The sequence below is a fragment of the Maylandia zebra genome, linkage group LG20, assembly GCF_041146795.1.
Source record: "Maylandia zebra isolate NMK-2024a linkage group LG20, Mzebra_GT3a, whole genome shotgun sequence".
Lineage (NCBI taxonomy): Eukaryota > Metazoa > Chordata > Actinopteri > Cichliformes > Cichlidae > Maylandia > Maylandia zebra.
In genome coordinates this window covers 36,068,899-36,084,149 of record NC_135186.1, presented here as the reverse complement: position 1 = coordinate 36,084,149, position 15,251 = coordinate 36,068,899, and the positions used below count along the sequence as shown (strand labels likewise).

Below are 15,251 nucleotides of genomic sequence, written 5' to 3'. Positions count from 1 at the left end.
TCTACTGGAACCAAATTCCTTGTATGTGTCTGCACATATACTTGGCCAATAAACACGATTCTGATTCTGATTCTGATTCTCACAGTCACAGGAAGCTCATTAGTGATGAGAAAGTGGAGAGTAATGAGGCACTTGTGAAATAACTATCGACAAGTGCTTTAAGTTTTGCGCTACATGAATAAAACTGAATTGATGTAAAACATGAAACACAATGAAAGAAAATTAAACTTCAGAGTAAAACAGGAAGTAACTAGAAGATAACACTGTTAAGGCTACCGCTGAACACCTGAATAGCTCATTTAAGTAATGGAAAAATCTCCTAGCTAACATATAATATATATTCACTATTTAATAACTAAGAAAAGGGAATCTGACTCATTATCACGTCTTGGGCCATCTTTGGGTTATAGTCTTTTCATTCTTTGTGTTTATTAAGTGAAGTTAGCGAGTTTCTCTGTGTGTTCCTGCTAAAACTGTAATTTATGTTAGAGCGAACTGTATCTTCCTGTTTCTAACTGCATTTCAGTTTCAACTGATGATGGCGAAACCAGTAATTTGTGTTGTAAACACTGTCACCAGAGTTCCTCAAGGTGATGGATGTAAGTGTGAAAAGCATCAACTCAGTTAAAATTCCCATTCCCACTCACGACGAGGGGCAGGGATACCTGAGTAAGTAGAGGAAGGTTGGGGGTTTGAATCCACTGAATGGCAACCCTGAGGTGCCCACTGGCTGCCCAACTTTCAGATTCTCTCACAGATTCTAACGCTATATTTTATTATTATTTTATTTCATTATTATTTTAATATTTTATTACAGTTTATTTATTTATTCATTTAACTAAAAAGTTATTTTGAATGTATTTTTTTATCACCACATTATTTATCCAATTTCCATTTTCCCCTTCTATTCTCATCTCTATTGCTGTTTCGTCACTCATCCAGGTGACGTCTTCAGTCTCAGCTGACTGCAGGTTTCCCCAATCTTATAAACAGTACATTTGAACAATGACTGAAACCAGCCCACTGAAGGAACAATGAGTCATGAGGTTAGTTTCTTGATTATTAATATGCAAATTGTTAGTCTTTGACCTCTCTATTTTTGGTTTCTACGCCGCCCATGTCACCTCTACTTGCAGCCCGCATGATGACGTGAAGAAATATTTAAAAAAATTATTAAAAAATTATTTAACATGAAGGCAACAGGCAGAGTGTTACGGCATAGCCCTAAAGCATGCAGCCTGATGGGCAGTGTAGTCCGTGCTGCAGGGAGAATGGACTGTCATACCCGTGATGTGTCTGTGAGCGAGGAGGGAGAGAAAGGAAAAGTACGAGCTGTCACGGAGCAGAAACGGGAGCTGGAAGCATGTAAATATAATAATAACCACTGCAGCCAAGAAGAGTGCCTGACGAGCCCAGTTGTAAGTAAGCTGTTAAGACTCGACTGTACGCTGTGTTCGTGTTTTCCTCTGAAACAATACGTTTCGTTGCAGCAGCCTTTCAACGCCTCTCTCTGTCTCTCGCTAGCAAAGTTGACCCAGACAACAAAGTAGTTGATTTCAACTCTTGGCTCTTGACGGAGGCGATCGCACTTTCTCCCTCTCCCTTATCTTTCCTGATTGGCTTCTCATGTCCTTTGTATAGTCTCGCTTATTCTCTAACCCTAAGAGAGTCTCCCAGACTTGTTCTCTAAAAACCTGAAGAAGAATTATGGATTTGATCAACGGGTCCCTTAACGAAACGGACACCCTCCTGGGCTTGGGAGAGCCTTATTGTCCTGTGGAGATGTTTGCTGTCGGATACTTGATGGTCCGTTGCATTGTGTGTCTGGCGACACTCTCGGTGGAGGACACTGAATGACATCTACCAATTCGGAACTACGGTAACAGAGTTTTGGCTGATTGGAGCTGGATCGGACCTGGCTTATCAAAGAACAAGAAGCAGCTACAGATGTTCAAAACCCCACAAGGCTGCCCGACATGATTGGTAAATGGTAAATGGCCTGTATTTGTATAGCGCTTTACTTAGTCCCTAAGGATCCCAAAGCACTTTACACTACATCCAGTCATCCACACATTCACACACTGGTGATGGCAGCTACATTGCAGCCACAGCCACCCTGGGGCGCACTGACAGAGGCGAGGCTGCCGGACACTGGCGCCACCGGGCCCTCTGACCACCACCAGTAGGCAACGGGTGAAGTGTCTTGCCCAAGGACACAACGACCGAGACTGTCCAAGCCGGGGCTTGAACCGGCAACCGTCCGATTACAAGGTGAACTCCCAACTCTTGAGTCACGATCGCCCCGTTGATGATGTCACGGCTGTGTGTACTCAAGACTGAGTTTGTTGAGCACAATATGGATAAGATCTTGGAGAAGAACAACGGGAATTGAGAGACCTGGTGAACAGTGACGGAAATTAGACCAACTGTAAAATTGGAAGCAGTTTCTTTGCACTAATCAAAACAACTACCATCTTCATCTCATGCGGGCCCCCCAGCGCCAGCTGGATGCTCAAGGCAAAAGGTGAAGGGAACAACAAAATTCTCCTTTAGATAACAAAACTGTATTGTGACTCTCTCCCCTCTCATTCAAGGCCACCCGAGTGGACCGAAAAGTGTTGGCTTTTGCCTAACCGAGTGAAGGGACACTTTATCTCGATTGAACATGGAACACACCCCCTCCGAACGCCTTTTAATGCTCATGTCTTCTGTGTTGTGAGTTTTCCCCCCTTAATAATAAACACCAGAAACTGCATTTATTTTTACTTTATCTTTATCTAATATTTAAATTTGTTTGATGATCTGAAGCAAAATGTGCAAAAAAATGAGGAAATGGTGAACAGAGTTTCACACCACTGTATACGACAACACCAGCATCAACAGTGAAACGCAGAGAACAGAGAGACACAATCAGAGACACGGGGAAGATAAAAATTACAACGAGCACTACAGATAAAATCAAATGTGTGAACACAAGATGTTACAAGCACTGAACTCATCAACATATTGTAAAAAGAACCAGAGACTCAGTATCATGAAAACTGGATGAAAATACAATAAACACAAAAATTAAGATTAATAACAATGAAAACAACTAAATAGAAACGATCGTAATGCAAACATGCATTTGGACGCAGTGTTTGGAGTGAGAGAACCGCTTCCCCGCTCATCCAGGACACTTCTTCAGGCTCCGAAAGTGTGACGTCCAGATGAATAGAACTAACTTTCCAGCTCGAAACAGAATCTCAAACTTGAAAATATTAAATACGTTTTCCAAAGTCAAAAACACGACTAATACCCGAAATGAGAAACTCTGAAATAAAATCTTTCTTTTTTCTGTTTGTAAAATCATCGGTCTGGGCTTCACATCACAAACGAGTAGCTAAAAACAGCTGTTCCACTTAAAATGTTTGATGTTTAACTTCATGTAGCATCAACTCTGACACCTTTTAAACTGATATAGTCACAAACATTAGACGGTAAAAAAATCCTAATAATTTTGAAAAGAAGAATGAAAACTCTTCACAGGCTACTCTTGACTTTTCGAGCTTCCTTCTTTGTTTGCTTCTCATCCTTGTAGAAAACCTCCCCACCTGACTGCGTCCTCCAGCTCAGGCTGATGTCTCCATCGACTCTCTGGTCCTTCAGCTTCTGTTTAAGCTGCAACACAAAAAACATGTTTGCCTGAATGTCACTCAGAAAAACGTCTCCAGCTATATCCTGCATATTTTACTCAGCTGATTTGAAGGGATCATATTAATTAGAATTTAAATATAATTTACACTGAATATACTGCTGTCTTTTTGTGGGCAGTGACATCACAGGCACATAAATTACTTCACTGGAGGGCGATTTGAGGCATGCACTGTGTTCAGCACACACCCCACACAGTTTGGCTGAGCAATCATGGCGGCTACTCTAGAGGTGGAAAACTCCTGTAGGTGGCACCAGTGGAGCAATAGATATCCATGTCATACTGCATCTGTGTGCCAGGAGCAGGGAGGAAAGCCCTCCACAGGGTTATTACCACCACTCAATGCGCTCTACCCGCCCACGCAGACTATTGTCCTTCCCACCCTGAACCTCTGCCAAACTTCTCAGGACATTAAACACAAAGATAAATAGATTAAAAATGACAGTAGTTATAGCTTTTGGTTAAAAACTAAGTGCTGGTGGAAGTTTGCAGTTGTTTAAATAAAGAGTGCATGCAACAAATGTCCATGTGAAATGTGTTGTGTTATCTTTGTTTTTTTTTCCAATAGAATTGTTGTGATATTTTGATACCACGGTAGCATTTACAGGATATTGTTTTGTAGTGAAAACTGTTACTCAATAAGGCCCATTTACTAGTTGTTTTTCTCTTTCTCTGTGACCCAAGAATTGATGTGTAAGAATCACAGGCTGGTACCCCAAGGTCGAAAATACCACAGAGACGAGACCACTTCCTTACTCCCATCCTCCCTTCCTTATCCTTTAGAAAAGAGCTTGTTAAAGGCCAGGTGGTTTGTTTCAGAATTCACTAATGAAAGAACTCTGTATTCTATGTCTAGGAGTGTATTTTGCTGGGATGATCATAAATTGTAGCTGAAGAGATAAACTACACAAAGGATACTTCTTTGCTCAGAAGGCAGGAAGACGTTTCCTTATTTGGTCTGTACCGGTTTGAACTGAGAACTTGCTGACACACGAACCTTTTTTTCCTCTATATAAGCTGTTGTATACTTAATAAACCTTTGAGTTGATTGTGGGAGAGCAATCTGAACAGTCTGTGTCACTTTGTTCTCCTAACTGCTCCCGGCGCTGTAACTAACCTGCTGAACGGCATACCTGAGTGTTACTTTGAATAATTAGGAGTCTTATAAGGAAAGGACAAAACTCTGCTTATCGCTCACGCCACGGAGGAAACCCGGGATGGAAATTTCCTTCAAGAATATTTACTGGTTACTTGTATGTTTGAGCTGGTTTTTCAAAGTTTTTCACTTTGTCGATCATAAAACTGGTTTTGGACATTTTTCAGTTGGGTGTCTACACCACATGTGTAGTTGTAGTTTTGTTTCCAAAATTCAAAACCCAACAGAGTGCTGAAAAAGATGAAAAGGAAACACAAAGTAAAAATCTAAATGATCTGCCTGTTTCAGCACGTCTTCCATCACAGCAGGGTCACTCAGGTCCACACTGGAGTTTTTCACCAGTCCCAGTCTCACTACATGCTTGCTGCGAGCACGTACTTCTGTAAATGAAAGAAAATAATGGTTAGGGTTAGCCGAAGAGAGAGCACACGCTGCTGTTTTTTCACTGAAAGGTGCTATCATCTCCAAACTGTACAAAAGTGGGCATGAAACTCTACATGCACAAAGCCTAATTTACATCATGGAGCCCTGCTCCCCAAAGATGACATAGATGTAACACTGTGAAGCTGGGTTTTAGAAATAAGTAGTTAAAGCTTTTAAAACATGTTTAATGCCCTTTTCTGTCAGCACAGGACCTGACATTACCAGGTTAGCTGGTCGCTGCTAAAAGTCTTACATTAGTTTATATTAGCTAACTAATAGTAACAGGAAAAGTCTTTTGCTTGTCCAAATTAGTTTTATGTAAAGAACCGAGGATAAACTGCCCACTTTCACTCTGTTTCATAAGCAGTCAGTGGGTTTTTTTGTCGTTTGGCTAGCTGCACTGAAACTGGAGATCCAGCTGTTAGCTGCAATGTTCGGGTTTGCAAAGCACTTTATGAATGAGGACTGTGTGGAGGAGAGCCTTGGAGCCAGTTTACAACAGCACAGGTTACTACATGCACATCACACCACAAACATAACTGTGTTTCTTAATTTTTAGTTAGCTAAAGTAAACTAATGCAAATCTACTGACTGCAACCAAACAGCCAACCCTGTGATGTCACGTTACGTACTGACAGAAGATGGTGCTAGACATGGTTTTAACTTTATGCAGCTGAGCGACAGTTGAATCTGTGTCAGTGTTTGATAGATAGATAGATAGATAGATAGATAGATAGATAGATAGATAGATAGATAGATAGATAGATAGATAGATAGATAGATAGATAGATAGATAGATAGATAGATAGATTCATGCACACTTTAAAGGTTTCACTTCCTGGTATTTTGTTACATTTTTCAATGCAGCCTCCAGAACAGTTACTGTACAGGTTTGTCATTTTTGCACAAACAGAGGCACAACAGCGCTGCCCTGTCTCTGCAAAGTTGAGCTAAATGACAATACTGACGGGATAGCATAGGCTAGCTTACCACTGTAGCAAACAAATGCTCTCTTATAATCACAGTTCCAATCTGCCCATTTTCCTTCATTTCCAAAGTATGCTGCCACACACATCTCCTTGTGAAAATTGTTGTTTGGTTCTTTTGTATCCCAGTATCTAAACGAGGAGCTGGATCCATCTATCCACTTCCAGGAGTCTCTGAAAAGGCCGATCCAGGCTTTTTTCCCTTTGGGTATCAGCTCCTTTATCTTCTGGTTCTCTGACATGTTTCTCACACTGGCCAGGTCGGTGTAATTAGCTCTGCAGAAGCTCTGGGCGTCCGTCCATGTCATCATGTTTTTGATGAAGACAAATGTCACATCTGACTCTGAAAAAGATAGAAACAATAAACATGAAGGCAAATAGAAGCAGAGTCAGGAAAGAAATCACAGAAAAACCCTGTATGTTTGAATGGTTCTGTATTATTTAAAGTCCTCACCTGCGATGTAAATGCAGACTGCATTACGGACGGCATCACAGTCTCTGTCATTCCATAATCCGCTGTCAAACATCTCTGCACAACATTCAGTGCCTTTATAGTTATTCGGTTCCTCAGGTGACCAATTTCTGAGCTCAGGTCCTCCATCTTTGTAGAAACCCGTGTCGTCCATCGACCACCTCCAGCTGTTCACGTCGTTGTACAAGCCGATCCAGGCTCGCTGTGTTTCATGTGTTTCATTGGGCAAAGGTGTGACATAAAGAACATGAACTCAACCGTTGGCCCAATAATACAAAGTAAATTTTAGCTCTAAGGACTTAAAAGATTTAAAATGCACGAACAAAAAGTATTTTTCTCACACGAAATACAGAATTTTACTTTACAGGCACCTTCTGATTTTCACATTACAAATTTCATGTGGATACCTTGAGCATCATCTGCATCTTATATAATTATTAAAAACGATGTTAAGGAGATATTTACATTGCTGTATTCTGAGTATTTCATTTTTTCCAAGTCTGCCATGTTGTTCAGAGTCTTCACATCCTCCATGCTTTCTATTGCAGCCAGGTCTGTGTAATACTGTCTGCAGTGCTGCTGTGCTTCAGTCCAGTTCTTCTGCTCATAAACAAAATGGTACTGACGCTGAGCACTTGAGGAGACGGCCCACAGCCCTGACACAGATGTGAATATTAATTACATGGTGAAAAACAAGCAAAACTAGTCTCTCATCCATTTCAGTCTGCTCGGTCGTGTTGATTATTTAATCAGTACAGCGATTAAAGAATGGTGTGTAGTTAAAATATTATTTATAGTTGTGAAAGTCACCAGATGAAAAAAATAATAAAGCTATTTATTTATTGTTAACTAATATTAAGAAAAATAGATTAAAATACTTGCCTGAAACCGCTTTGATGAACAGAAGAAACTTTTCCATCCTCGTCTGTTGCCTGTTTCATGTATGAAGGTAAACATGGAGCTGCAAAGTAATAAGGAGGAAATAATTTGGATCAGATTTGCATGTCATAAAGGGGTAAATGAACTCATTGCCTCAGTCGTTATTTAAATGGAGAGAGGGGGGGGGGAGTTTCAATAGTAACCAGAGTATATGTTGCATGTTCTAGTTTTATATGGGTCGTCTTTTTTACACGTGACTTCAAGCTTATGTCCCAGTGGCAGCTGGGTCACAAACTGGGCTTAGCATGACTGTGTAGCATTGAGAATTTATACCCAACAGCCTGTACTGTTCATGTTCTAGAATAAGATCTTCATGAAAACATCACTTTCTCTTGGGTCTTGATTAGAGTGAAGACTTAACACTGGTTAGGCTCCAGGGGACTTTCTGCTTGTTGTAAAGCATTCTTGAGTTTGGGAATGGATGGCCTGGAGGACGTGTTACTATCCATCCATCCATCCATCCATCTTCATCCGCTTTATCCAAGGCCGTGTCAACACCAAGGCGTTCCCAGGCCAGCCGAGAGATATAATCTCTCCAGCGTGTCCTGGGTCTGCCCCGGGGCCTCCTCCTGTGTTACTATGTAAATAAAAAGATGCAGCACCGGTGCTCACACGTTTACTTTAATCTTAAATTGTGTGTGAGGCTAAGCCGGTGAGGAGAACACCAGGACTTTATTGGCACAACCCATAAGATGTCATCTGTGCACAATGTTCTTCTTCTGCTGTCTGGTTTTCCACCTTTCCAATTTCTGAACTCAGCCTCACTATTTTCATAAACAGCTGTAAACCTACAGCTGTTTACATCATCATACAGTCCAGTCCAGGATCGCAGCCAGCAGGTGAAACTTTGATCATACTCTCATGAGCCTGTCCTGTCAGTGATTACTCCATGTGTCCAATGAAGACGTGACGTGTACGAGCATTTGAACAGCCAGTGTCAAAAATATGTTTCAGTTAAACAGAGAGAGTGAATTTACATCGCTGTCTGTTATCAGATTTGCTCAAGTCCACCATGTCAGGGTCTTCACATCCTCCATGTTTTCTATGGTGGCCAGCTCCAATGCAGCGGCGATGACCAGAACAAGTTTCTCCATCCTTGTTTGTTCTGCTCGTATCTGTCACTGCACACACTCAGATAATAAAATAACTCAGGAAGTTATACATGAACACGTTAATGTTTACATCATGCAAAGTTATTAAAAGGAGAATATTTGCTTGTGAGGTTATTTCGTGTCATATAACTGATACAGGAGACGCTGTTGGCTGGATGATGTAACCGTGGAGCTTTACTGATGCTGTTGGGATGTGATGAAGTTTCCTGAATGAACATAAAGGAAATGTGTAAGGAGTGATCATAAGGCAGCGATGTCTGTATGTGGATACCTGCTGCCAGCTCCATCACAAAGCTGCACATTCAGTGTCATTTAAGAGAAACAGGAGAGAGCAGCGTCAGACTGCCAGCAGCTGAAAGATCAATGTTTGAATTTTGTTCTTGTTTTCACATATGGCAAATTTTATATTACTGTAAGTAATTCTCTCCTTCAGCTGCATAAATGAACAAAAGTGGCTGTTGATGTAATTAAGGCATCAATTTAATTTTTTTTTAACTGATACTAGTAAGAGGAGACGTTACAGTTATAGGTCATAATTCTGGGCTCTTGGGAAAATTAACCCCAAAAACCAAAAGGTTTGACCAAAACCACCTTTGCCATAGAGTAGGCTGAAAATTAATATCCAGCATATTCCAGTTGTTGGATGTTTGTAAGTCTCGATCCAGCATCATCCAACCATCCAGTGCCCGGGTGTGGTGAGCGGCTATGGAAGGATTATCTCCAGCAGTGTGAGGCCAGGTAAAGACATCTGTGGCCTGTGATGAGATGAAAACTTCCCATGCCAAGGCTGTATGGAGGAAACACTCACACCTCTCTGCAACTTTCCCCAGACACCTCCACATTTCCACCTTTTCCTAGCCTGTCTGCTTTGGTGAGGGACAAACCTGACAGACACACTCTGCACAAGGTCAAATAAACAAGGGTTGACACCCCCTGTGTGGAGCAGGGTGCGTGCTATATTATAGATTACACATCAGAGGAGAACTAGAACAGCGACACAGGAGGAGCGACACATCCTCCTGCTTTAAAGGAAAGGACTTGTTTCATACACTTTTTTGTGACAACAATCAAAATTCATCAAAAAATTTTCTCCCATTCTTTGTTTTCCTTTTATTTATCAGCACAGGTTATGCTGCTGTCACACGTACAGTTACTCAATGTTACCAGGTCAGTCCAGCAAGCCAACTTTCAGAATCGATCCTCATCCCATCATGAAGCTGATGGATACAAAGAAACTGAAAGTAATATTTATCACATTTCACGGGATCCACACAAGGATTTAATGAAAAAAATGACTAAAGAGGCAAAAAATAATGAAAACAGATGAGGATAGCAGGTAAACAAAATCAAATGAAAACAGCACAAAACTCCACAATAGTTGAAACAGTTAAGATCAGTAAAAGAATCAAAAGATAAAAGGGACAAATCCTCAGCCAAAGACACTAGTGACAGACTTAAACTGAATGTGAGCCTTTATTACAGCAAAGCAAAATACAGACAAAAGCAAAGGGTGACAATGACGAAACTAGCAAAACCTAAACTGGAAGAAACCTAAAAACAAGCACAAAGAAACTAAAGACCTGAGACATGGAACAAGGTGTCGCGATCCTGGGTCTTTTGATGTTTATGTTTAAGTTCATTAGGTTATCTAACTTCATTTGTTTATTAGTTTCCCCTTGTGTTTTCAACCCCTGTTAAGTCTCCCTTGTCCTTCATGTGTTTCATGTCTGCGTTTCATTATGTTTCCTATTTTATTTTGAAAGAGGTCCTGTGTTGTGTTCTGTTTTACTCTTCCCCTGTGGCGTCGTTATGTTCATGTTGTGTCTGCTGTGCCTTTCTGTCCCATGTTTCAGGTCCCTATGTTCTGTCTCCCCAGTCTGTTAAGTTTACCTCCTCCTGTGGCTCATTCCCCCTCGCTATCCCCGTTATTCTCCCTGTGTTTCCAAGCACGATTTATTATTAGTTTTCCCAGTTTAGTTTTGTTCTTTGTTTCCCTTCCACACCAGCAATAAAGCTGTTTTTTGAGTTTGCGTTTGGGTCCTTCTCTTGCCTGCACACAGCCGTATTGTGACACAAGGAAAGCTGGAACATGAGAAATGCAACAGGAGATGTGCAGACAAAGGGCTTAAACACACCGAGAGATAGCAAGGGAACGAGACACGGGGGGAGAGCACAGCTGGGAGAAATCACAATGAGACTGGGGGGGAAGCAAAACTGGGAACATGAGACAGGCACAGAGACAGGAACCAAGAAACTAGAAACTATGAATAAGAATGAAATAAAAGACTATTAATCATTCAAAAACACTAAATGCTGGGACACAGACCCACAACCATGACATGTCTTTATTATCTAAGAAGTAAAGGAACTTATTTAAGTCATTGGGGATGTCAGAAATGCAGTGTGGGTGTCTAAAACACCTTGGAGTTTGCTTCTGAAGATGAACTTAAGTTAGAAAAACGATCGGTCTCCCTTTACTTATGCACTACAGACGTGTTGCTTAATTAGCTGACGCAGTGACGCTGATTGGAAAACAACAAAAACATGAAGAATGGACACGAAACAAATCTTTTCAGATAAATAATGCAACACTCAAAGCTTTTATCTTTGCTTAAGGGTTTTTTATCTTCTTTGTTTTCTTTGTGTCGCTGTGAAAAACGTTTCCATCTGACTGCTTCATCCAGCTCAGGGTGATGTCCCCTCTAACCCCGTGGGCCTGGAGCTGCTGTTTAACCTGAGACACACAGAAAATGTAAGCCATAAAACTGTAATAGAGTCAATTCTTGACTGCAATTTTGTTCTTTTACAAGAAAACTATGTCCTATAACATTATCATATTTGCCAAAATAATTACTGTTTAGGCCACTACAATAATTACAGTTGCTGGGCCTTTTACAAAGCCTTAGGGAGAGAGGAGAGGACGCACATACCAGACCGGTGTCTTCTTTTTAATGGGAACAAAATAATTTCTGTTAATATTTACAATCTGATGTGGCAAACATACTGGTCTTGTTACACACCAGGGGGGTCAAGCCAAAGAAAAGACAGAAAAAACACACCATCTGAACCTCCAGAGTTCTGCAAACAGTCTTTGGACAGATGAGACCAAGAATAATGTGTCCCAGCGAATGAAAGACACCGCTTACAATCTGAAGAATATCACATCATGTGTGGCCGCCACCAGTTTATGATGATGTGGCTGCTGAGAGAAGTAGCAGGAGGAATCATGAAGTGGACTCTCAGCTCAGGTTCAGAACCTGCAGAACTGATGGGACAGAGGGATGATGGGCCAAAGCAAACTGCAAAAGCAACCCAAGAGTTTCTCAAGACCAAAGTGAAGGCAGAGAAACCCACAAACAAGCAGGAATGAAACACGGCTGCAGTGAAACGCTGAGCAACACAAAGGAGGAAAGACAGCATTTAATGATGTCCACGTATTCCAGACTTCAGGAAATCAGTGACTGCAAAAGATTTTCATCAACCTTTAAAAAATCCATATCACAGTACGTTGGATCGTCCAGTTACCTTTGAGCCTTGGAAATCTGGCTATCTAAGTTGAAAATGACTAATAGTTAAACAGCTCAGTACTTTTGTTGAACCCCCTGAAATAAATCTGTACGTCTGTGCTTCAATCACACGTCGATTGATTTAAAATCTGTTTTTTGTTGAGAAGTTCTGACTTGTATGTAAACTGGAACTGTTGTTGCCAAAAGAAAAAACAAAAGAATATGAAAACGAAATTTTCTTTTTAAAATTACCAGTTTCAGCATGTCGTCCATCACAGCAGCACGATTCAGATCCAGATGAGCGTTTTTCTCCAGCCTGATTCTCACCGCTTGCTTGTAAACAGGATCTTTTTAAAGAGAAAAGTAAGGTTCACAGTTAGCCAGTGAGGTTCACTGAAAGCTGCTTTCTGTGCATTTACAACAAACACCCACTGGATGTGCTGCCTGACTCCACAGAATTTGATGCATTATTCGTTTTAAAGTCCAACTTTTATATAAATTACTTCTGTTTTATTTTAAGCTAAATGCACTGCATGCATGCAGCCGTGTGTAGATGTAGCTGAAGGCTGTCTGAATCATGGCTTACCACTGTAGCAGACAAATGGCTTCTTCCAGTCACAGTTCCAGTCCTCCCAGTTTCCAGAATGTTTAAAGTATGCTGCCACACAGTTCTCTCTCCAGTATTGGTTATTTGGTTCTTTTGTTTTCCAGTATCTAAATGTGGAGGTCCTTCCATCCGTCCACTTCCAGGAATCTCTGAAAAGGCCGATCCAGGCAGATCGATCTTCAGCAGGCACCAACTCCTTTACCCTCCGATTCTCTGACACGTTTCTCGCACTGGCCAGGTCTGTGTGATGAGCCCTGCAGTAGCTCTGAGCCTGAGCCCATGTCATCGTTTTGTTGATGAACACAAATGTCTCATTTTGCCCTGAAAATGGACCAAAGTGAAGTGTGAAGTGCACAAACATGAGGGATACATCTTCACGTTAGCTACCACTGAGACAAATAGACCCAAAAAGTCTTTAAATCAAGAATGAAGTGTGCATGATTTGTTTGATGGTCGTGCACAGATTGAGATCCTCACCTCTGACATCAGAGCAGATTGCACTGAGGGTTTTGTCACAGGGTTTATCATTCCATTCTCCACTGACAAAAATCTCTGCACAAAGTTCGTGTCCCCCTTTATTGTCCGGTTGTCCAGGCTTCCAGTTTCTGAACTCAGCCTCATCACTTCTGTCCGACCTCGACCACCTCCAGCTGCTCACGTCATTGTACAACCCGATCCAGGCTCGCTGTAAGCAACGAGTAACGAGTGACATCCCTGACTTTTCTGATTAGTGGTACATCATCTTTTTAAATATAGGAGAAATATTTATAAACAAGGTTTTTAAAGACAAAGTTTGTTAGTTTGAAAGTTTATAGATAAACCCTGTCATTCATGGGTATTTCATTACATATTATAAAAAACGATACTACTGCAAAGGCTGGGGAATAACAATAGCAAGGCATTTCAGTTAAGGTCAAGTGACTGTGGGCCCCAGTTTTAGCAGATCACATAAACGCACAATAAGAAAAAAAACAGGAACAGGGGAATATTGCAGAGAAAAATTAAATACGTGAGTGTGTACAAGTATTTGACCTGCCAGTGTTACAAATATGTTGCAGTTAAACAGAGAGAGTGAACTTACATAGCTGTCGGCAGATTTATCAAATTTGTTCAAGTCCACCATGTCATTCAGGGTCTTCACATCCTCCATGTTTTCTATGGTGGCCAGGTCTGTGTAATACAGTCTGCAGTGCTGCAGTGCTTCAGTCCAGTTCTTCTGCTCATAAACAAAATGGTACTGACGTTCAGGATTTAAGCACACGGCCCACAGCCCTGCAGTGACAGACATGCATGATCACTTTTAAAAAAGTAACTTGACATTTCAGTGAAGTCTGAACTTATTCCAGCAGTAAAAGCATATCCAGTATTACTGCCACTGACATACTGTAGCTTTCTATTCAAGCTATCATTCTGTTTTCATTACAGCAAATATAAAAACACCTTAAAACACTTGCCTGATGCAGCGGCGATGAACAGAACAAGTTTCTCCATCCTTGTTTGTTCTGCTCGTATCTGTCACTGCACACACTCAGATAATGAAGTAACTCAGGAAGTTATACATGAACACGTTAATGTTTACATCATGCAAAGTTATTAAAAGGAGAATATTTGCTTGTGAGGTTATTTCGTGTCATATAACTGATACAGGAGACGCTGTTGGCTGGATGATGTATACCACAAAAATGTATAATTAAATGTGAAATTCAAAGATATTCTCATCAATTATTGAGTCTAAGTCTAGAACTTGAACTCCTTTGTTCTAATCCTCAGACATCAGAGCATGTTAAGGTAACATGGTCGCAATTTCCATTGGCCCAGGATCCATTCCCACCTCGGTGAGCGCAGGGATCTTTGCCTTCCCTACTGTCTGGTTGTCTCAGTTTCTGAACTCAGCCTCACTGCTGTCATAGAAATGTCTGTTTGACATTGATCACCTTCAGCTGTTCACATCATCGTACAGCCCAAACCAGGCTCGCCTCAGGTGTGCTTCAGTTAGTTAAATAGTAGCTTTGTGATAAGCTCTGAAAGTAAAATGGCTTTATTATTACTGAACATCTCATATAGTTTTTCTGATTGGGGGAAAAATTTGTCACTCTAAAATACAGTGGAGCAGTAATAAATGGAAGCATTCAGTTAACGTGCAATGATAGAGATTACATGGCTGTAGGTCTTTTGCACAAGTCTGTCATGCTGTTCAGGGTATTCACATACTCTGTGTTTTCTGTAGGGGGCAGGTCTCTGCATGTATGTATGTTTGGCTCTTTGACAACAAAACAAAGACTTTCCACACTACTGCAAGTGTACAGTATTTTGTGACGTGTGTCCATCCATATTTGCAAAGTTATCTTTTTAATAC

The 15,251-nt window shown here is 41.0% G+C and overlaps 2 protein-coding genes across 4 annotated transcripts; both read right to left on the bottom strand.

Annotated features, from left to right (window-relative positions):
- Positions 1 to 3,522: 3,522 nt before the first annotated feature.
- Positions 3,523 to 8,764, bottom strand: LOC112430106 (C-type mannose receptor 2-like). The gene is made up of 6 exons (XM_076878778.1): positions 8,682 to 8,764; positions 7,197 to 7,365; positions 6,714 to 6,933; positions 6,264 to 6,602; positions 5,106 to 5,230; positions 3,523 to 3,660 (listed from the first exon to the last, which is right to left on the bottom strand). Exons 1-6 carry the CDS (start codon positions 8,762 to 8,764, stop codon positions 3,523 to 3,525), a joined length of 1,074 nt encoding a protein of 357 aa, XP_076734893.1.
- A 1,127-nt stretch (positions 8,765 to 9,891) lies between these two features.
- LOC101475933 (putative C-type lectin domain family 20 member A) lies at positions 9,892 to 14,857 on the bottom strand. Of its 3 annotated transcripts, none has more exons than XM_004573223.2 (7): positions 14,727 to 14,857; positions 14,350 to 14,413; positions 13,977 to 14,167; positions 13,373 to 13,580; positions 12,875 to 13,216; positions 12,541 to 12,635; positions 9,892 to 11,516 (listed from the first exon to the last, which is right to left on the bottom strand). In XM_004573223.2, the coding sequence occupies exons 2-7, from the start codon at positions 14,384 to 14,386 to the stop codon at positions 11,394 to 11,396; spliced, it is 996 nt and encodes a 331-aa protein (XP_004573280.1). In that variant the 5' UTR covers positions 14,387 to 14,413; positions 14,727 to 14,857; the 3' UTR covers positions 9,892 to 11,393. The 3 variants fall into 3 exon arrangements, with proteins under 3 accessions (XP_004573280.1, XP_004573279.1, XP_076734467.1); XM_004573222.2 differs by having other exon boundaries at positions 14,350 to 14,422; positions 14,727 to 14,835; XM_076878352.1 differs by lacking the exon at positions 14,350 to 14,413 and having other exon boundaries at positions 13,977 to 14,111; positions 14,727 to 14,835.
- Positions 14,858 to 15,251: the final 394 nt, after the last annotated feature.